At 39.3% G+C, this 23,038-nt stretch overlaps 1 protein-coding gene across 1 annotated transcript; it reads left to right on the forward strand.

Moving 5' to 3' along the window:
- The first annotated feature begins 4,284 nt into the window (after positions 1 to 4,284).
- Positions 4,285 to 14,548, forward strand: LOC135461256 (tachykinin-like peptides receptor 99D). Its single transcript, XM_064738261.1, has 5 exons — positions 4,285 to 4,679; positions 10,240 to 10,449; positions 11,410 to 11,560; positions 12,265 to 12,461; positions 13,110 to 14,548. Exons 1-5 carry the CDS (start codon positions 4,288 to 4,290, stop codon positions 13,360 to 13,362), a joined length of 1,203 nt encoding a protein of 400 aa, XP_064594331.1. The 5' UTR covers positions 4,285 to 4,287; the 3' UTR covers positions 13,363 to 14,548.
- Positions 14,549 to 23,038: the final 8,490 nt, after the last annotated feature.

Raw genomic sequence — 23,038 nt, forward strand, 5'->3', positions numbered from 1 at the left:
AGCTGTGCAGGAAAGGTGAAATATGTTGTTCCAGACGAGCCGCATCGACGCACAAGGCAAACTGCTACATAAGTGTAACATATCCATACAGCGCTCTGCCATATAAACGTACTGACACTGTTCGTTCAGTATCGACGGTTTTGGGAATGACCATACGCGTCTCCTGGGAACTTCCGTACCAAGAAATTTGCGGGTTTCAAAACCTGCGTGTTTTCAGTAATCGCAAGCTATCATAAGTGTGTTTCTCGCACGAGTACGGGGCGTTAATTGAGAGGCTAGTTTTAAAGAACGGATCGCCTAGGCTGACCAAATGTCACTGAGGCTATCCAGGCCAAGTAACAATTACCTTATTATGTTTAAAACCACCAGCTTTACACTAACCCCAAATGAATTTATCTCGCTTTTATTACGCGGCCTTCAATGACTGTGAGGGAGATCTGCATTGTCAAAGGGGTAGATCATAATTACACTCTCACATAGAGAGATCCCTGGGGAATGGGATGTAGACTGGCGGTAGTTAAGACACGAGTTACCCCAGCTTCCAACCTCTTACAAATCGTGTTTACCTGACCAACGACATAATCCACACGCCGATCCGTAAAAGCGCATAGCTATATAATTACCGCGATTCTACACCATTTTAATTACACCCGGCTGGAGAGACTAGTCCACACTGTGTCTAACCACGCTAATTTGTAATCTGTCTGTGTCTAGTCGTCTTTACCAACGAATGACCATCGAAGTGATTTATTTGTGATACTTTCACGTGGCCAGGTCACGTGTGTCTCCGAGTGGAGAGCCAGCTTCACTGGGCAGCAGGGCTAACGGACGGTTCCATCAATATACATGGACACTTCTTAATGGATGCTCAAATGAAGACACATAAGTTTATTGAGTAAGAAATAGAAACGTCAATCCCTACTTTCACAATTACTTGTCATACTGTTCCCTGTTCGCGGTGGTTTTTAACCCTTTTAAGAACTGTTAAAAGGCGCAAGTTAACTAGCTGAGTATATCGAATGCAATGCCTCATTGTGATTAATCAGTTGCTTTACAACACAAAAGTTATCGATCATCAGTGAAAGATCTCGACACGCCCTGTTTATTGCTTATTATTTGATTGGCGTTTTACGCCGCACTCAAGGGAGACTTCAGTTATAATTCTAACAGTTTCACCTTTTCATTGATTGGTCACAAAAAAAAATTGGCTGTGTTAGCCCATGAATCACATATTACCGCACGCAAACAACTGGGTACTTAACATCTCTATCAAATCTTTCACTCTGTGAAAGGCAGATATTTTGGCATGATGAAAACACAGGTAACGCTAGGCCGGCATGGCTTTAAGAAAAAAAAAACACAAAAAAAACAACACTTTCGGCGCTTGATAGATCTTTCACTATTGTCAGTATTTGCAGCACCAAGTATAAAGCCTAGCCTGAAACCAGCGTGAACATTCCACTCCTTATGTTTGGATATTCCATCACATCATTGTTTTCGAAATGAATCTACGTGAATCTCCTCTTTCCAGTGAGTGCTGTAGTGTTATCTATATTTTCGTGGATCATTTTCTGTATTTCTAAGCCGCTTGAGGTCGCGGGCTCAAGCCCGGCTCTCGCTGCATTGGCTGTAGATTTAGGTGTACTCGTTTACTCATTACACTCTGATTTGTCCCGAAATCAGATTTCATGTAACTGGTGACGTAAGTTAAGTATTGCTGAATACCAATCAGACAAATTATTATCGGGAAGAGCTTCTTTTGTACCAAGATCGACATGTTTTGAAGACCTCAGGCTCACAATTCCACTCTGAACTAACTATTCCCGAGTGAGATAATAGAATGATAGGGGACGTGCAGATTGGCTCTGGTAAATTTCTGACTGAAGAGATTCTGCCCATGTAATGAATGGTGAATTGTTACGAATTACATGGAATGGGTTTGCCGGAGATGTGGCATAATGTATACAGGTAAACAACGGAAACGCTGTAAGTGTTGCCGTCGCATCGATTTTCAGGTTTAATCGTATTCCTCATTGGGTATTCCTGAATTACCGCTATATGCATCCGCAGATATCCGCAGGTAAGTTTATATACCGACCTCTTTCATCTATACCTATCTGTATTTGTATAGGTATAGGGCAGGGTGACTTCGAATCAACATACACTACGTGACTTGCTGCAAATGAAACTTGTGTACGTGGTGCACTTTGTACCCGTGCAGCAGTGTAGCTTTACCCCTGAGGTGAAGCGCTGTGCACGCCAAATCCATTTTTCTGACTTTGGTACGATGCAGTTAGCTGCTGAGCAGGGAGATTTAAGGAGGCCACAGTATTTGTACACATCTAGATCCTGTGAGATTGATATCTTTGAATTATAGCTCTGTATAATATTACCTGTTATTTAGTTCTTAAGTGATTTCCTGCAGGTGTTGCATGTGGCGATGCGCAAGAAACTAACAGAATTATTGACATGTTTCTCAATTATATTACGCCGACATAGGAAGATTTATATTAACTGTTATCACAATGTTATGCTTCATCGAACTTTATCTCTACCTCTGTATGTTCGAGGCGCCATTTGTTCTTAATGTAAGCTCAACACATCAATTTCTTCATTTTTCTTTTTGAATATTGCTTTACGCAATACTCACGAATTTTCAATAACTCCATTCGACCATTATCATACGTTGCTGAATTCCTTTGGACGCTTGTCAAAGCAAACGTTTATTCTTGTGCTTATTATAAGCAAGGTAAAGTTGTAAATAAAGAGTCTGTCTTTTTACTGTTGTTTGGTGTGTAGAACATACTTGAAAATAAGGCAAAGCTACAGTTTCAATGGGCAACGAGTAGCCTTAAGTGCGAGCGTGTAAACACGCTGCTGCATTGGTCAATAACTTGATACTCGCAAGGAGCAAGAGCTTTACATAACCATCTGTATCAGATACCGAAGGCAACAATGATGATTTCAAGTTAGACATTTGTAAGTTTTTCATTCTGGCATGCTGATATATAGAAGAAACTTATTCATAACGTAAGTGTATATAAATAAATATCGAAGTGAAGCATTACTTAGACTCTTGCACGCTACAATGGTTTTGGTTTAAGTTACACGTCGTTTAACATAATGAGGAAATCTTGATCAATTATTTTTCAATTAATTATTTATGGTGCACCTAAAATGAAATGATTCTACGTCTCGGTCAGTACTGATTGCTTTTCTTTGCATTCACTGTACAAGCCTTAATTCTCTCTTTCTTTATCTTTTTAATCATTTTTGGGAATGAGGTAAAGTTGATCTGGAAAATGGTCACGCAGTTAAATGACATTGTGTTTTTCTATCATGGTGGATGATTGCTATATGTGAATGTTTATTATGACGTTTAAAAATGTTCATGTGATTGGAATACACGCTTTCAAAGTTGACAACTGATGTGAAATAAACCGTACATGATTCTACCGGTAAAAACCGCCCATGTCTAGAACGCAGGCCACAGATCGGCTGGCAGGAGACATTAAGCACCGAATTAATTATCATCTAAAACAGAACCATGTATGTAAGGCAGCGGTCCGAAAAATGAGCTGTAATTTTATTGGTCGTAGAACTATCCAATGACGTAATTCGATACTGCTAGGGCGCGCGACTTCTTTGGCCGGCTGCTGGTGGCGTGTGAAAGCCGGTAGATCTCGGCCAGTGAAAACAGGCCTGTACTTGCGCCTAACCCTCAGTCGCCACCCAACAGCAGTAATTGGAAGTCATCTCGTCTGGAAGGTTAACAGCTAGGTGTATTCGCCGGCAGGGATTAACTTTGCATTAACTTTTTGGATTAGACTGCGTCTGGCTGATGTGCGACTACCTTGTATAGTTTTCCATTTTACGACACTGAGCGATGATAACAGCAAATAGTACCCTGAAGTTACTGAGGCTGTTCTGAGGTAGTGATCTCGTTTACACACGAGGAGTTACTGCGTCTCTACTCGGTGAATCTCCCTGGGCAAGAGATCAAAGCTTTCATATAGTGTAAAATCACTTCAAAGTGTGTAGTTGTGTGTTGTTCGCGTGAAGACTGTAACAAGGATTCGTGCGTTCCTATCAAAGAAGTTGTCACGTTCTGAGGCGTATGTCCCCAGAGCGCTACAGTGACCGTCACATACGGGATATGATTACCAAGGAGGACAGACAAGGTGACGAACAGTAGAGTACAACAGCTTGATTCCTCGCGTCCCACTCTGAGGCCACACTATGGATACTGAAGGTATCTCCTATGTCCCCAATGAAGGATTTTTGAATATGACTGACGGCAAGTCGAATGTGACCGGGGACCCTTTGTTGACGCAAAATGTAAAAGGCCAGTGGGACAACCCTTACATTTTACCCTGGTGGCAACAGTTAGTTTTCATCCTCGCCTTTGTGGTTATGTTTATCGTTGCGGTTGTGGGTAACTTTGTCGTAATTTGGATAGTACTGGCGCACAAACGAATGCGCACTGTGACAAATTACTTTCTGGTGAATCTCGCTATTGCCGACGGCTTGATATCCTTATTCAATACCCTTTTTAACACAGTCTACTTACTCTACGGGAACTGGCCTTTCGGGAGGAATTACTGTAAATTTAGCATGTTCATCTCCCCATGTACCATATCTGCCAGTGTGTTTACCTTTGTGGCAATAGCCCTTGACAGGTATAGTATTATCTTTGTTTTCCTTTTTTGTCTTGTTGCATGACGAATTTAACCTTGCTTAGTCGTAAATATCTGTTGCTGATAACATTTTACCATAGCCTTCATCCACTTGTATACCATAGCAAAACATTTATATTTCCTTGTTAAACAAGGTTTGTGAACATGTAACCTGGTGTTAGCCATTTCAAGGTGTTCCAGCAACCTTTGCATGGTTCAGCATGTCCGCTTTTCTCCCACCACAAAGTTGTCCGCCGTCATATATATGAATGAAATATTCTGGACTACGGCGTAAAATTCACATCGAACAAGTGAGTAAATCACCATTTCAATGATTTTCACAGTTGCTGTCTTCAAAATCATCATTTCAATGAGTTTCACAGTTGCTGTCTTCAAAATCATCATTTCAATGAGTTTCACAGTTGCTGTCTTCAAAACATTGAGAATGAACAGCTGTCCTTGTATGACAAAGGCTTCTCCTGAGAAAACTGGTCCATGAATAAGCAAACCGCATGTTTAAAACCGACTCTTATTAAGTCGCCTGAAGGTTTATGGGAGCCCAGCTTATTTCCCCTGACGATCTATTCGCTATACACATAACATTGCCGACGGCTTGATATCCTTATGTATGTGGCATCGCTGAAGTGAAATGTTATTGATGACAATGGAAATAAACACATACATTATTATACCGTAATTTATCATTCCAGTTGTTTTTCCGGTCTGTGACAGTTACGTCCACTTTCATAACAAACTGTTTTGTATTGTCAAAGATGACGGTAAGACATTAAGAATTACTCCATTATCGAGCCTAAAGTGTGTAATGACCCGTTTGTATCTTTCCTGGTGATATCCTTTCAATGATATTCGTCATAACTGTGACACTATAAAATTGCTGTTTTTCTGGCATACGATGATTTCTTAGCCATTTTACAATATCAATGGTAAACAAATTCATGTTTCTTGATTTTAAGAAGCGTTAACACCGCGCTTGAATACCGTCTCTAAGGCTAGTAGATTAGTGTGACACGTTGGAGCAACAAAGGAAAGTATGTTTTACTTTCACCTTTTTTTCTGTTTATTATCTCTGCTGTAAAGTCAAAGAATCGGTTTCACAACAGAATTGAACGTTGAACTAAAATCTGCAGTCCGAATGTGATGAACGTATTAATTTAGTAGATTAGACCAATGATGCAATTTCAGAATTTTCTAAAAGGCCACGACTCCATACACAACTTTAGTTGGACTCAAATGTGGTATCAGATAGAATTCGTGTCACCGTACAGTAGTCTTTATCCGCGGTTGTGATCGCTTCGGTTTGCCGAAGATGCTCCACCATGCTTCATGACATTAACATTGCATGAAATTATCATTCTGGTCACTAACGATTGCTTTCAAAAAAGATGCTGTTGATAACAACTGATTGAATCGACACTAGTAATTGAGAATGGTTTTGGTGTCCTTTGACAGGAGTTAACTTGTGTCGGAGCTCTAAGCTTTTGGCAGCTGTGAAGGTGATGGAGTCGAGGAGTTACTGCGAACGGTACTAATGAAAGGGCGTATTGTCTGATAATATGGCACATGTAGTAGATAAAAGTGACGCCTTTCCACTTCTGCATTGTTGTTACTAAACATTAACAAGCTCTTCTTTCAGTGGCATTTAGATGTTGCTTTGAAAAGTATAACAAATATATGGATCACAACTTCTCTTTTTCGGTGAGCGACTTTTTTTTCGGTGAGCGACTTTTTATTCGGTGAGCGACTTTTTATTCAGTGAGCGACGTTTCAGTATATGCATACTAATACAGTTGTCAAGAATAATGATTATTTAATTAATTACTTATACCGTTATCAAGCATAATTAATCATTATGCTTGATAACGGTATTACTACCTATACTCTCGCTGAATAAAAAGAAGTTGTGATCTATATATGTGTTATGTTAACTGAAGATCGTAGCAGTGTTAAGTTGCTTATACATATGAAGGGAAGTATACCTTGAAGCACAAAGACTGTTGTAAACAGACGAACAGAAAACCTTTAAAAAAGGGTGCATGCACTGCACAATATAGTTCCATAAATGAAATTACTGTTATCTGTAAGAGAGTTCCAGGGTGTTACATTTCACCCATCTAGAAAACACTGAACTACAAAATCTATCATCGATGTCAAACGTGTGTCTCATAATTCATTTAACCTATCAACGAGATGAGATCTGTGAAAGTCAGCACCAGGAGAAAAATATCCTAAAGATTTCATCAACACAAAATAATTGTTTGAAATGTTATTTGTCAGTTATACTGTGGTTTTGTGGAACAAAATAACCGTATAATTCACTACCCACATGTAAACAGTGGCAGATTTAGCCGTCGATTATACATTATTAGCCAGCCTTGATTGCAACATGATGTTTCTCAACACAAGGGCAATCGTGTTATTAAAAAAAAACGTATATCGCATAGATATTCATCAAATTGTTCTATTGAACACAACATTTTCATGTTTTAGGACATTATCTTGAGACTGAATAACGGTGAAATGATCAGTTCTGTAATTTATTGCCATACAAATCATTCTGAGAGTCTGCTTAGACATTCCAGCTTTAATGGGCGTATTTCGTCCAGCAGTGTGAAATATTTGTAGAATAACAAAAAGACTGATGGCTATCTCCATGAGAAACAAACCGTTGGAGAACCGTAAGGCTGAGTGGACCTTGGGACACATCGATATTCAGTATAAAATCCTACGAAAAGGTTAATTGTAACACAGACGGGGAATCTGTGTTAGGTACATCTGCTTTGGAACCATTTTTATGCATCCTTGAAGAGAGCCAGCCACAGACATAGACGTTAATTTGAATAAAGCAAACAGACGGGATATCTAGTAGTCATTAACCATAAATAAATAACTGGCATCGCACCGTGCAGCTGTTAATCTTATCCCAAATATCTTCCTGTCCAGCTCATTTTGGTTTCCTCTCTGGTCGTTGGTGAGAAGGTCTGCAAATAACCTGCGGATTGTCCTAGGTTTCCCCGGGTTCTTTCCGGTTTCCTCCCACCACAATGCTGGCCGCTGTCGTATAAGTGAAATATCACTGAGTACCCAAAGATGCGTTAAACGAAGGAGTAAAAAGTCAGCTTGCGTAGATAGTCATCCATGTAACGTTGTCTATATTGATGTCTATTCGTATTTTCTTGTGATTTAATCACTAATCTTTATTCCACAAAAGTAATTAAGTTGCCGTTGTCGTGCTAGACGTATTCCGTGGCTATTCATTGGTGAAAAGTGGTGCTTTATTCGGCACAAAATCGTTTAAACACAAATAATTTACAGTTCACAATGAGAAATATTTATAGTTTGAACCCTTTAGTGCTTAACCTGAACAAATCATCATACAGAAACAGAACATGTGCATGGTGTGTACCTTAGGCATTTATGCAACCCATCCCTCTCCTTGTAACCATACACGCGATTTAATTAGACTGTAAGGTAGATAAGTTTACACACATACTATCTAGCTTTATGGAGTAATTACATTTGGTTCGATGTCAAATATACACAGAAATACCTACATCTATGCGTGGTTTGGCACTGTTACGCACTAGTTTTGTACGTCATTATAATTGGAACACGAAGTTATAAGAAAAGGAAATCATCTGTTAAAATGAACCTCTGTGAATAATAGCTGTGGACATCGGGGCACAATGTAGTAAACAAGTGACCAAATGTATCTTCTCACCAATATAAAACACCGCTTCTAAGAAAGCAAAAACCAGATCAGTGACGACCGTGTGAAATTTGACAAATAATGACACATAGGAGGTGAAATCCGGTATCTTGTCAAGATACAATATCTTGTCAAGATACCGGATTACCCTTTTTTCAAGATTTTTATTAATTGCTGGCTTAGTCGTAATCGTTGATGGCTGCTTTTTACAAAACTGTTTAGGACAACACATTGCATACTACCACACCTACCCACAGTTAACTATTGAGTGCGAGGTAAAACGCCGATCTCTTAGGAATGTAAATAGAAGAAAAGCTTTTGTAAAAACAACTCTCTGGATCCAATTTAAAAAATGAATAAAATAAGAGCAGAAGAAAGGTTTCCGCATACAGCAGCAAAACTCTCAGTGTAATAAAGCACAACCGTGCACTTATTGTGATGGCGTTAGTTATGTTCAAAAGTATGAATACATTAAACGGAAAAAGATTTCCAGACTTGCTTTTCATACTTCTCTCAAGATTGTTTCAATTTTGGTTTTCTTGAGATTGATTTTTAAAACTGATAAAGGATGAAAAGGGTCCAAAATATGGCACCTTGAGCTGACTATTGGAATATTCCTGTACCAGCCGTCAACCAAGCGAATAATCGCCGGCCAATTCCCACAGTAACGCTCAGCACAAACTACTGATTCGTGGAAGGGACATACGAAAAGAAAAAAAAAACACAAATAACAACAATTTATTACAGAGTTAAAATTAAATAGACAAAATGTTTGTGAAGGAGAACACAAATGAAAAAATAATTTCTTTACTGGTCATAGTCACAGTAAAGAAGAAAAAATCTCTTTTTGAAAATATTTTTGAACTCGTAATTTCTATAGTTAGAAAGAAAGAAAAATTGTCTTTGTGTTGGAAGACTAAAAAACGGGAATTTCTCTCCTAACTGTACTTGTTACTATATTTATTTATTTACTTGATTAGTGTACTCAAGAATATTTAACCTATACGACGGTGGCCAGCATTACGGTTGGAGAAACCGTGCAGAGCTCTGGGGGAAAACTCCGACCATCCGCAGGTTGTTCCAAGATCTTCCCAGGTCATTGCGCCGCGCTGGCAGACTAGCTGCCTCGGGTTACCATATTAGACCTTTCCAAAATGATTAATAGGCAGGTCGATTACTGAAACTTGTCGGCCAAATGATTACTTCTTATTAGTCGTTAATGGCGAGATCCACGACACTATTTGAAAGCCATCACGATCTTACTGTATAACAGTTGAGCCATTTCACTGATTCTCCACAGAGTGGACACAAGAGACTTCGAGCTTCAGTGAGGGATGACTCCAACAGGAACAAATTCGGTTGTTCATGTTTCATTTATGTTGTTAATAAAAACGTTGACATGATTTAAATGGGGAACCAACGGTAGATCTACCGGAAGTTAAATTTGCTAAACTATGGCATGTTCAGGCACCGGTTTCAACTTTGATTTCAGCTGGTGGCGAAATTATTCAACACGATGAATATACCGCCCATACCCGTGATGTAGACTAAAACTGTGAAAGCACTGTATTTGTTCATTGTTCGGAGGTTAGACCCTTAACATTGTCTTGCCAGCTGTTACACTGTCTTCACTGCTCTGGGTTTTGTTCTCTATGCTGTCCGTCTTTATTTGTATTGATACTGTGTCAATGAGCCGTGATTTCCACTTATAATTGGCAAACTGTCTGGACCTATGTTCAAGGTGATCAACACAAAAGGGCAATGTTGTAAGGGAAGGTTATTTAAATCCCATAATTAATGTTCTCAAACCATTTGCAATGTTTTCGTATTTTTCAGATACATGGCGATAATCCATCCACTAAAACCTCGCTGGCCAGCCCGTGTTGTCATTGGAATAATCGGGGCCATCTGGTTCACCTCCATCGGTATTTCCTTGCCCAACCTTATGTTTGCGGAGACGCACAGCTACCGTTACGACAGTGGACGAATAAGAACCATTTGTGTTTTGAACTGGCCTGACGGCGTGTACAAAACTATGGATTTTGTGTAAGTTATTTTCCTGAATGTTTTGTTTTTATTTAAGCTAATGAGGAATCTGTGCGCTAAATAAAGTGTTCTTTGTTTGACGGACACTCTGGTGGGTAGGTAAGATCGATGCTCGGAAAATCTCACCAGACTGTAAAAGAAATAATATTGCTGAGATTGGCCTCCCAATGCTGGGATCGTGCCGGGTAATCGATGAAGCAACGAAACCGGAATGCTCTTTTGTTTGAATATCCTGTCAGTTAGACGATTATGGCCAACAGCTCTAGCCTTTCCAGACCATCGGTCTCACAAGAAACCTGCCACGTTCGGCCAAAATGAAATCTCGCAGGTTTTGAACGTGCTTACTTACACAAAAACATGTGCTTTCTTTGACCCTAGCCATGATTAGCGGAAGTATAATTTCCAAGTCAGGGCTGCGTTTGGCACAGAAAGCTAACCACTGACCCGAAGTGCCTGATAGATCTTTTATGTAGCTTATTATAATCGGAGCCAGCCTCCCGTTTAGTCTCAGTACCAAACAGAATCCAATACCGATAACTTGAGTCTTTTGCCATAAAACACCTCCGGGAATCCCAGCCTCTTTAACCATATCGAAGTATCTTTGGTGATTAATTATCATTGCACGACATACCTGAATCATCAATATATTGTGTTGAGGCCCTGTGGAGGTAAATACCTGCATGGCCACCTGTATAAATTCTGTCATATATCCAAAAGAGATATTCGCCTGGTAGAGGGCTCTCTTCTAGCCTCCCCTGTGAATTGGGTCGAAAGCTAATATCAATCTGTGTTGAGACGTTTTCTGGTCTCCCTGGTTTTTTGCTCGAAAGTAGCGTGACTCAAATGTTCATAACTGTAAAAAACGTTAAAACGCCATTTAATTAGTAAATCAAATGATTAACATCAATGCTTTTGCTTGCAAATCCTATTTTAACTGTACTTCTGCTCTTCTGTTATCAGGTATAATGTGGTTTTACTGGTGTTAAACTATTTCCTGCCGATGATCATTCTGGCTATTGCCTACGTCATCGTGGGCGTTCACCTGTGGCACAGCCGGAGTATTGGGGAGAAAACACCCAGACAGATCGAGAGTGTCAAGTCCAAACGGAAGGTACATACAATTAATAACCCAACAACCAAAACAAGGGGACAATTTCGTGGCTCTTTCCTACACGCAAAGCACCTGCTTTCATTGTTCTATGAGCCTCGATGGCATTTTGCCAACGGCAGAGCTACCAGTATCCTTTTCACGTGGTGTTATACGAAGATCATGAAAACTACTTTCTCTCCACCAATTCGCCCATCCCGCATACATTGCACATGGTTTGCAGATGAAAGTAGGTGCGTCACGCGAGGAAAAGTGCATCTGTGATCTGGTTTACTCCAGATATTTATTTTACTGATCTCAATTAACTGACTGCTGTCGTCAAAATCAAATATTCTTGTATATATACATATATCTAGTGCTCACACGTGGTGACTCGCATATCCTATGACCTTCTGAGCTCTGCCCAGTTTCTCACAACCATAATTCTGGCTGTCATCGAATAAGTAAAATATTTTTGAGTACGGCGTAAAACTCCAGTCAAATAAACAAAGAAATAAATAAATCATGTGACCTTGACCCTGCATATATACGAACACACATGGAGATTATTTTGCTCTCCATGTGCTGTGTATCTACTTGACGTTTACTCCTTGTGGCTTTGCGGCCCTTCCCGTGACACAAGTGTCTCATTCCATTTCTGGCTGCGTAGCCACACTATGCCATATGTAACTAACACTTGAATGAAACTCTTTTTCTCTTACATTCAGGTGGTCAAGATGCTCATCATTGTTGTGGTGATTTTCGGGATTTGCTGGCTGCCGATGCATGTTTACTTCGTTCTGACGAATTTCTGCGAAAACATCGGCATTTACCCGCACATCCAGCAGATCTACTTGGTAATATTCTGGATGGCTATGAGCAACTCTATGTACAACCCCATCATATATTGCTGGATGAATACCCGGTAAGAGTCAAGCGTCTAGTGTGATGCTTTTACACGCTGTGAACATCTGCGTGTAATTACTGCAGCATGGCTACCCCTATAATTCTATTAAATAGTATGACATGTAACAAAAAGATGCGTTGCATTTCCCGGGTTCTCTTCACTATGAGGACTTTTTTGATGTTTATCTTTGTGTGTAGGATAAGCATGCTTGTAGCCTTATTATTTGTTCGTCAGATTCCGGATACTTTGCACATATTGAAAGTATCATATAACGGGAAACCGCTAATTCTAGCCAATGAAGATTAATTTTTTGTTCGATAACACATGTAGCTATGAACCATTGAGGTATGCATACACATTTAACGGTAATGCTATTTGTGCCTCTGTGTGCGCGGGAGTGTGTGTGCTTTTTTGGGCATTCGTGGATTTTGTTCAGTTTTATTCACTGGCGTTGAAGTTTTTTGCAGTTACTCAGAGTGGTTAACTGGGTTTCTCTCGGGTTGTGCCCAATTTCCTCCCACCATGATGCTGGTCACCACCAAATATAGCGTAAAACACCAACAATTAAATAAATAAATCAATAAATACACCTATATGTACATAAATAAATAAATCACAGTGATTACCTTAACATGCTAAACAAGGTGCTAATCTTTTATGTTCCAGATTTCGGAAAGGCTTTAAGTACGTATTTCGATGTTGTCCTTTTGTGACTTGGGGGCCAAAAGATAGTCTCCTGCACATCGGGGGCACAACGGTTCGCCAGAGTTGGGGCGGTACCGAGTGCAAACTAGAACGCAACGGTTCCACCATGCATACTCTGGACGAAAGTTTGGACGAAACGACTTGCTACAACTATTCTCACAGCCGATATCCCAGAGAAGGCCGATACAACGGCATGGCTGAGAACTCCATGTAGTGTAGCAGAGAGTTGAGTGGGACAGTGTGTTACAGCGAACAGCGTCAGGCGGCGTTTAGCCGGAAACACGGCCTCACCAGAGACGCGAACCGATTTCAGCATTTTTTGTTCCTTCTGTCATCCGGTATCGGTTAGGCACGTGATCCGTCTTGGGCTTTCTGTTTGCAATCAATACGTCCGATCCACGAATAAATCACCGTGAAATGGCGGGCTATTATAGGGTCAAAATCATTGGTAGAGGGACTTGCAGCTTGTTTTTCATACACTAAGTATTGGCCATCGTTGAACTGTAAATAGTATGTGTGTACACAGGGTGAGAGCAACAAGAGGACTTGACGAGGATTTTCCTTGTGCGCATAATGGTGATTGTCCAAGGGTTTTTCGGTTGTGTCGACAATATATGGCCATTAGAAACATTTGCTTTATTGTATGGGCCTTGTATTGTTTATGAGAACAATTTAACCGATCGTGGAACGATATGGTAAAAAGAGATCGATACATCAATGAAAGGTGTTTGCTATCTTTCCCGTATGGGCTAGATATTTAATGATTCCAGCTCACCGATTTTGTTATTTCACTTCCTCCACGGTTCTAGTCCTTATTCACTGACCTCTTGTATTTCGTCGTATCATGTAGCACAGGTGAGGACATGTGCAATTGTGCATACGACTGTTCAGTTAATGTTTGTGTATGCCATTCGTACTGTCCTTTGAAGCTTATTCTATGAACCGCTTATACCATTGTCCATTTTCCCTTCCACATGTAATTGTACCTTATCTGTATCAGCTTGTATAGTTATTCTGCAGAAATGTTGCGTTGTTAAACCTATTACCGTGTGGGCAATATCAGGAAAATAAATATGTATATGTTCATAACGAACTGCATCGCCATGAACAAAAGATCGTTTCCCTTCACAGACATTTCGCTTCCTAGCTGATCTATCTGAGATATACAACCCGCTCGCAGATATCATTAGTCCTGTGAGGACTATGCGTGCACACAATTACTTAGGATTGCTGATCACTGAGTATGTTTTGCATATCGTAGTCATGTCAGTAAGCGAACATATTGCATCACTGGTATGCATGCCTATTCATATATCAGCCTTTATGGGAAAATGATTGTAGTGCTTTATTCAGTTTTAAGCCATTAATTGTCAAGGAACTTTGAAGGAAACGATATAACGGGAAGCGAAAAGTGTGACTATGCGCGTTTATATTTATTTGTGCGAAGTGAAACATTTTTGACTGATTAAAAGTACAGGGCAAGTTCAGTGTTTATGATTCGCATGCATAGTAAGGTTACATATATGTTTACATATACTACACTCTAATTACCCTTACTTACAGAGGTTTTTGTTTCATTGCATAAGGAATGCAATGTTTCAAGTACAATTAAGCGTAACATTAAGATGAACCAAGTATATATTAGGTTAAAAAATCATTCACTGGCTGTTGCGCACTTTTTCGCTCCGAGAAAGTGAGATGAGAAAAGTTTTCACTTCCTCCGCAGATCTTGTATCGGTCGAGCAAATCGGTGAAATCGACATAGACTAGCCGATTGATCATCTCCGGCCGACAGTTCCATACATATTCAACCAAACTGAAAAGACAAACTTATAAAAAACTTATGAACTTGTTTTTGTAATGGAGAACGGTGTAAGACGGATTGCCTTAAACCATGAGAGCTGATCGCACCCTTGTGGCCCACGTAACAAGGAAAAAAAATTACATTTTGAACTGGACTTGACAGTAGGGACACGATGCTATTCTTCACTCAACTTAATGCCGCGAGTTGTCTCTGTCTTGTCTAAGTCTACAATATAAACACCTAAATCATGGATAGATACAACTTCCGTTTACATGCAAATAAAGTCAATTATTCTAATATAGCCTGGCAAATAACTACAAGAACTTATTCGAATGACTAGTAAATGAGCAGTATCATGTAAATCTTTCAGCAAACCCATCAGTAACATTGCAGGTACAGTCAAACAGGTTAAATCCCACAAGGCAAGTTCTTTATACAGCGAAAAGCTACCGATATAATACAAAATGTAGCTATTTCTTGTACATAGGTTTCCCAACAGACCGATGCGATTTCCACTCAGCACAAAATTAGTCTTGATTAAAAGTATGGTATTAGAATCATGAAATTAAAACTGAATTTGTTTTGTGTCTGTGTGTGTTAAAATTGGTAATATTGCCTTAAATATCTTATCTCGGTCATCAATCTTTCAAATTCTGTATAAAAACATATCCTACGTCGTGTCCTATGATCCGGATATGGGAGTACATACATTAAATCCCAGAACCACAAGCCGGCAATATGTAGGTTATATCCCAGAGTGACTATTTGGCAGTATATGCTCTATATCTCGAAGTGAGGATCGGTCAGTACACGGGCTACATTACATAGTGACTATCTGGTAGTGAATGGAATTCTGGCAATAGATACACTACATCCCAGATAAGATCAACTATTTTATCTCAGAGTGATGCTAACACTTCAGTGTTAATGGGAAAGGAATATTTAGATGCTGTTTGGTCTAATCTGTGTGTTTGGCTTCATGAAAACTATGATAAGCCAACAATCTGCCCTGCGTGGCCACTCGTCAACACTGGGTATCAATCTTTAACCCAGCACACATTGTATTATTCGTCTTATCCCGTGGAAGTATCTAGGTGTTATATTACGCCTTAGTCCGAAGATATTTAACAGTGTGAGGTAAAGTCTATCCTAAAATGTCAATGTTAATAAATTTACCTTAGAGAACAAATAAGATAAAAGGTTAATTTAATCACGCCTTAAGTTTCCGATAGCTGTGTGATCCCAGTGTCAAGATAAAAATATGTCTCTGTTCTAATCCAGTCTCTAAGGCTGTCACTAAGTTTGTCATGGTGCCAAGCGCAGGGATTTCTCGTTTCCTGTAAGATACATCTTCACGGTGATTTAAACAACAATCTCAAAAGCAGCGGTATGAACAATGAAGTGAATAAATAAATTGTTTAAAAAACATCGACGATAAAATTACACGACTTTCGACATCATGTTACTGTGATGTACTGCTTGTTCGTTCTACGTTTTAAGTATGTTTGAATATCGCACTGGCATTGTTTTTATTATAGATATTTCTGCTATATTCTGTATTCAAAAAGTGCGTCTGGAGAATGTGGGTGGGCTACTTTTTAATGCATTGCGAAGGGAAGAAAGCTTTTATAGTTTTTAAGCCTATTATACAGAATTTCATCTTATGTCAGCATCCTTTGTATATTAACATTTAATATAGCCAGTGTTATGACGCCCGTCTTGAGAATTTACGGCCTTTTCAGCACTGTGCTATCTACACTAAAGCTGATTTTCCCTGATAGCCCTACCTTAGTATGTTATATGTATTAACTGTTAGATAAGTATTAATAACCCGTCTAATTCCCTACTATCAACGTTATCTGACAATTCCATGGGGTGGCACAAAAATCTTCACAAACTTATAAAAAAGATTTGGTGCACTTTGCCAAATTGGAGAGAGCGCTATCCCGAAGAACGCAGGTGTACCTTACTTCCCACGGATCCTATGAGATATAACACAGCACTTCTGGAATAACTGCTTGATAATCAGTGCACTTCTTTTGGTGCTTTTAAGACCCGTGTCATTCTTTTTCTTTTTTCTTATTAGCCACATATTCCTTGCCTGCCAAGAAAAGACGCTAGCTTTCGGATCGAAGGAAACAAAATGATATACGTGAGGGATACTGCAACCGGGAAAAAGCTCGATCATGTTGCTTGTCGGATTCAATAAGTCATCCCTGTCGCCTACAGAAAGCCTGTCATGCACAGCTTTACAGAATCACCCGTATACTTCAGTCAATTCAGAACAATCAACTTCCGTTCATCTGTGTTGCTTTTGCTGTTAAGGCCATATCAATGCTATCGTGCATTACCGAGAGCATGCCATCGTGATTGGCTAAAATCTTGATTGATGTTTTCAGCTGAGGTGATAAGTAGTTTTCTTTTTGTCATTAAAACCAAACTGCGGCTAGGGTTACCCGTCCCACTCCTCAACACGCTTGTGGAGTAGCTTGCAGATCTCCAGTTTCATTTCCAACCAGACATTGCCATTAACGAGTCGATGACATAAGCATCCGGCACATAAGGAATAGACAGAACGAATAATTCTGTATTAGAAGCTACGATGTTTTTGGCATTTTTCCTTCTTCTTGGTGGTGCGTGCATTTTTGAAATCCACATTCGGTGCATCTTGTGACACTGTAGAGGTGCTTTTTGTTACCCCTAGTCAGGAGAAACATATCACAAAGATATGAAAAGGGAATAGGTAACAAGGATAGGTCAACTAGCATGATGTCAGAACCTCTCAGATTCCGAAAGGCTAAGCGAATAGGTCCACATGCGCAGTAACGTCACACTGCTTCTGTACTACCTGTGCGCTTTATGGGCACAAGTCACTTGCAACAAGAACATACAAGAGCGTAGAAAGCCTTGGAACACTTTTTCATTTAAAAACGGGAAGGAGTTCTGTCAACTATAAGTTAGATGTGTAAAAGATTAGCTAACTACCCTTTTATTGGAGAGTTTATAATCAACATTAAAATATAACGTATTTGTCATGTGGACGCATTGAGTATAATTCTGTTGGTGCACTATTAGTCTTCTATGTTTGGTCCTTTTGCATTATTTTCATGTGAAATGGGATGAGTAAGTGATGTGATACTCAATATTCCCAGTAATTCTAGATAAATGACGTCTATTAACATGTATTACTTTTTACTAAACTCAGTTTCTGGGGAAGTATAAGTCGCTACTATTTAAATATTTGTGTGAATAGTTAAACTAAAAATCTCCGAGGTAAATTAACAAGAGCCCGCATTTTACCGCTTACGTGTGACCATTTGCAAACCATGACACTGTCGTGACTGCTCTGGTTATACTCTCCAATCTGATGCTTAGAATTTTGAGTTTGCTGTGTGTTGCTCTCAACGACAGGCTACGCGCAATTTACGACCACATTGTTTATTTGCTTATTTATTTGATTGGTATTTTACGCCGTACGACCACTTTGTAAAACATGCACATATGCGAAAATTTTATAAATAACAGATAAGATAAATAAAAAGATAAGATAAGAAAGTTAAATAAATATATAAATAACTAAATAAAAACAACATGATCGTTGCTCCGAGACACATGATGTTCGATGGTTAAATCGACCTACTGATCCCTGGATTTAATTCCTTATGTATGTCAGTCGACACGTGAAACTTATAAAATTTAAATTTGAGAAAGAATATTTAGTTTTTGTGATAAATTAATCCATAATTTAAATGTGTATTTCCGGTGATGACAGGTCAAAAGCATGTGATCATGACACAGTCAACAGCAAGATATAAACGCCTCACAAACATAATATCGGGACAGAACTGTGTGTCATTCCACAACATCAAGGTCTTGATGAGCGACAATTTTTCATGTATTCCTGGAGATCCGGTATTGAAATACAAACCGTGTGAGCAAAACATAAAATTAGTGAAAACCAGAAAACTGACTTGTTTTAATCTTGTTTAGATGAGGTTGATTGCGACATATTTTGTTCATCCATAATACCGAATTATTTGTGTTTAACTGCACTTCATGCGGAATAATAGTCAACTTCACAGTGTGTCTCACAAATGGTAGATGGCTGGTTCTTCCACAGCAGCCAATTTACTGCAGTCATCGGCCTTGACCATTATACTCAGACAATGCGGCAAAATAAGTGGTACAAATAAGATACCAAGGATAAAATACATAGGACGGACTGAAAGATTTAAGGTTGATAAGAACAACACTGACACACTTGTCTAAAACTGGACATCACGGCAGATGGTACTGAAGTACTGAACTGTGACAAAGGTTCAAATTGTGTTAAAACCATTCTTACTTTCTGAGAACCAGGCCAAGTGTTTCGCTCACAGTAGATTGGCGAGCCCCCAAGGCTGATCTGTGTCAGTCTTAATCCGATCACTGGGGAAGGAAGGTAGTAGCGCAAATTGCTTCACTTCTTGGCGGCCTTAACCACTTGTCATCACCGATGTGTCAAACGCTAACTCCCGTGAGGACTAGCTACTTGACTTATCTCGTACACCACGACAGAAGAATTGAACATACAGGTTGAACATACGACGTTCTGAGATGATTGGTGTTTCATCGTGTACGGTAATCTCTTCAGTGTGCAGTTTAAACACATTTGCTACATTTAATTGATTGGTATTTAAAGTAAAAGAAAACTAAAATATAATGTAAGGTTCAACATACATACGTCTGAAAACTATGCGTAAGAAAGCTTTCATTTATTTTTTCACACTTTTTAAAGAGTTCAAATATTTGAATACTATGGTAGGCTTTATGAGTGATAATGATGGTATTTAGGAACTCTGACGTCACATCACCTTTTTCCTGATGTTCGTCAAAAGGAAGGAATTTTGGTGAACATTATTTCAGTAATATTTTACTCATGGGTAAAAAGAGTTCTTCCAATATTCAGTGTCGGGATTAGAGCGGAATATATTTCCTGTTTCATAACCTCTGATAGTATGGTACATAAAGCCCTCCTTAGGATTCAAATGTTTAAGTGCCTTTAACTCTTTTCACATTAATCTAAAAAAATAAATAAAACTATATTTGGGCACAGTTTTAAGTGGTCTGGTTTTCACTTACATTACAAGCGTCAGGATTATAGGGAAAATATCTACACTGTCAGGAGCAACAACGGCTGATTCATTTATTGCGATATAAGTATCTGCTATTAGGTATAGTACATGTATGTAACGTCTTAAACTATACCATATATATACACTGTATTCAATTAGATTAACGAGGTTTGCTGTGGAAGATTTCAGTATTTGGCGGATAATCTGAATAGGTAAAAATCTACCATTCCTTCACCGTTGAAAATTCTTACTACTTTCAGTTTTCACATAGCATTCTACACTACCTACACTAATTTGTTTGTCAGAACTATTTCCTGTCGAGAGCTTGCAGAGAATAAAGGACTAAAATACGAATAAAGCTGTAGTTATTTTAAAATTCAGACATAAGTAGATGGTTCAATTCTGTCCACATGGATTGCACGACGATATGGTCCAAGGCACTGCCAGGAAATGTTCATTTCCCATTCTACTGCTTGCTCCCTTTTCCAAATCGGAAGGTAAACACAGCAATATGTTTAATAGATGTACGTATGTACTTATATTAAAGTCTCAAACAGCAGAGAGGTCATTATTGTCGGTAGTTATTAGGCAACAATGGCTTTTCTGTTCTGCAATATTGAAAACACGTTTTAAACATATCATTACGTTTCTGAACTCAAACAGCTATTAATAGATTATTAATGGCATCGAGTATATCGCATTTCAGTCATCCCGTATGATGGGGGTTTGTGGAATTCACGTCTAGTGGAATTGTTTTGTCAAATCTGTATTGTTCTGAAACGTTCAAGTTACTACGTGTTTCAACGTCTTTTGAGAGCTTTTCTTGGTATTAGTTTGACGCCTTAGCTGTCAGCTTAGAAAGAACGTAACGTGTCAGAAAATTATGTCAGAGGCCACCACTGACGTCATTGCCGGATCCAAAGTCAAGACCATTAGGTGGATCTGGGCGCATAAATCACGCTGTACCTTTCTTATATTTACATTGCACTTTGGCAAAAATAAAACACATGAAGACGTCTGCAAACAGACCATGCCTGTGAAAGTTGCCAATGATTGGTTGCTTCGGGTAACAGGCAAGCTTTGGATTAAGCCAAACTGTGTCTTTAGAGGAATCTGAAGAGAAACATCTTGGAAATGACTGAATACAAATACCCAGCATCAGTTGAAATTTTCCCTGTAAACAGGTTTGCCGTAATGAGGGGTGTTCACTGGAGCGTGATGTGCTTAAATCAGCTGTTAAATTCTTCACTGACACGGAGAATGTAAATAACACGGTGTGTTGGGGTATAAGGCATTCTTCGGGTTGATAATTTAATGTTGTGGACTACAAAGCCACTGTTGAGTTTGAGCTAAATTTGAAGTGTGACTTAAAGGATTCATGATAGATCCATGGAGAAAAAACTGTAAACGCTTAATATGGTCAATTTATCAAAAATCGGCCTCATAGTTCGGCATCATAAATTAAGCATTGTGTCTGACTGAATTAAAATGCCCCTCATTGGAATAGGTTAATGGCTTGTTTTACGCAACATGTAAGGTCATGATATATACGCTCTTATTATATCTTGTATATTAAGTGTGTGCTGTTTGCAATTGGCGAGAATGTAATCCACACAAAACTGTAGAGTATATTATTTGTTCAAAAACGTCATGACTTTTTTCCTTCGCTGTTTGGAATATCCAAATGGGAAATTAGCCCTGGTCCATTCAATGACGTTCCAAAATTTACTCTTAAAATAAAACCATATAAGCGACGGGCACTCTGCGTGCAACGATACATTGGGAAATTATGAAGATGTATATTAAAAGCACATCAAAAAAACTTCCAAAATTGCATATAAAATCAGAGAAAGGCTGTTGACAACTGCAAAAGCGAATTTTGAAAGCAGTGCGCCTTTAAATATGTGCTTTGACAAAGCTAGTGCGTTCTCATACGATGTTCGGGAACATTCAACTCCATTCGTATGCGTCAAAAAGAGACTTATTAAGGCCTTGTTGTTGAACACTACGTCTTTGGCTTGGACTCAAACGGTGTGATTGAAAACCATTATCCACGAACCTCTTCGGATGTCACAGGTGTGGCGTTTTGCAAGATGTTCTGCATGCAGGTAACAGGTGAATAGTGGCCTCTTTTCATTTTATTTCCATTAGGGTTTTATTCTTACCGTTCACGTAAATGCTTTAATAGTATCTCCTCGTACGCACCAGGATCTGTCAGATGCTATAAGTAGAGGGGAGTAATCTATGCACGCCATATGCAGACACTTTGGTCTATTGTGTGTATGCAAGTATGATTAGGTTTTATGTCTGACTTAACAACGCCTCAGTCATGCTACTACGACGAGTCATCATATCTGTGTACATATACTGTGTTTTCCAAGATGCTGCAACGGCTGAAGTATCACCGAAGACACCAGGCATGACACCGCTCTCAGCCACACTATACTGAAACCGGGTCTACCGGTCCTGTTCACTTTGCCCTAATCTCTCAGTGTTTGTACCGGCCCCAACAGCACAGTTGGTAGACCGTCCGCTTCGGGAGGCGGGAAATCCAGGGCCAATCCTGGATCGGATCACACCTAAGACCTTAAAAGAGCGAGCTGTACGTTTCTCACTTGGCGTTCAGCACGAAGATGATAGTGCAACGACTGGATGACATTTATTTTACTTGCCTTCGGTAAATTGTCTCAGTGAAGCAGCACTAAAGAGCGGTGGAAATCCTGCAACAAGCAGGTACATTACATACACTCTAAAGACTCCTTCCTCGTCATATGACCAAAAATCGTTAAGTATGACGTTAAACCCCAATCACACACTTACTCTCTTAGTATTTGATGTTTTGCCACCCAGGTAAGGATAATTAGCAATGTCAAAAACTCCGGCCGTGGGATAGCGGTTAATTCTCTCCGACTCATGCTATTGAGTGCATGACACTGGTTGCACAATATCTCCCTGGTTCTGTTTTTTCATTG

The sequence above is a fragment of the Liolophura sinensis genome, chromosome 1, assembly GCF_032854445.1.
Source record: "Liolophura sinensis isolate JHLJ2023 chromosome 1, CUHK_Ljap_v2, whole genome shotgun sequence".
In the NCBI taxonomy this organism is placed as follows: domain Eukaryota; kingdom Metazoa; phylum Mollusca; class Polyplacophora; order Chitonida; family Chitonidae; genus Liolophura; species Liolophura sinensis.

Bases quoted from the DNA above. Each gene is read 5' to 3' on its own strand.
- LOC135461256 (XM_064738261.1), top strand. From the start codon at position 4,288: ATGACTGACGGCAAGTCGAATGTGACCGGGGACCCTTTGTTGACGCAA. The intron at 11,561-12,264 runs GTACATACAATT...TCTTACATTCAG, and splicing joins GTGTCAAGTCCAAACGGAAG to GTGGTCAAGATGCTCATCAT. The intron at 12,462-13,109 runs GTAAGAGTCAAG...TTTATGTTCCAG, and splicing joins TATTGCTGGATGAATACCCG to ATTTCGGAAAGGCTTTAAGT.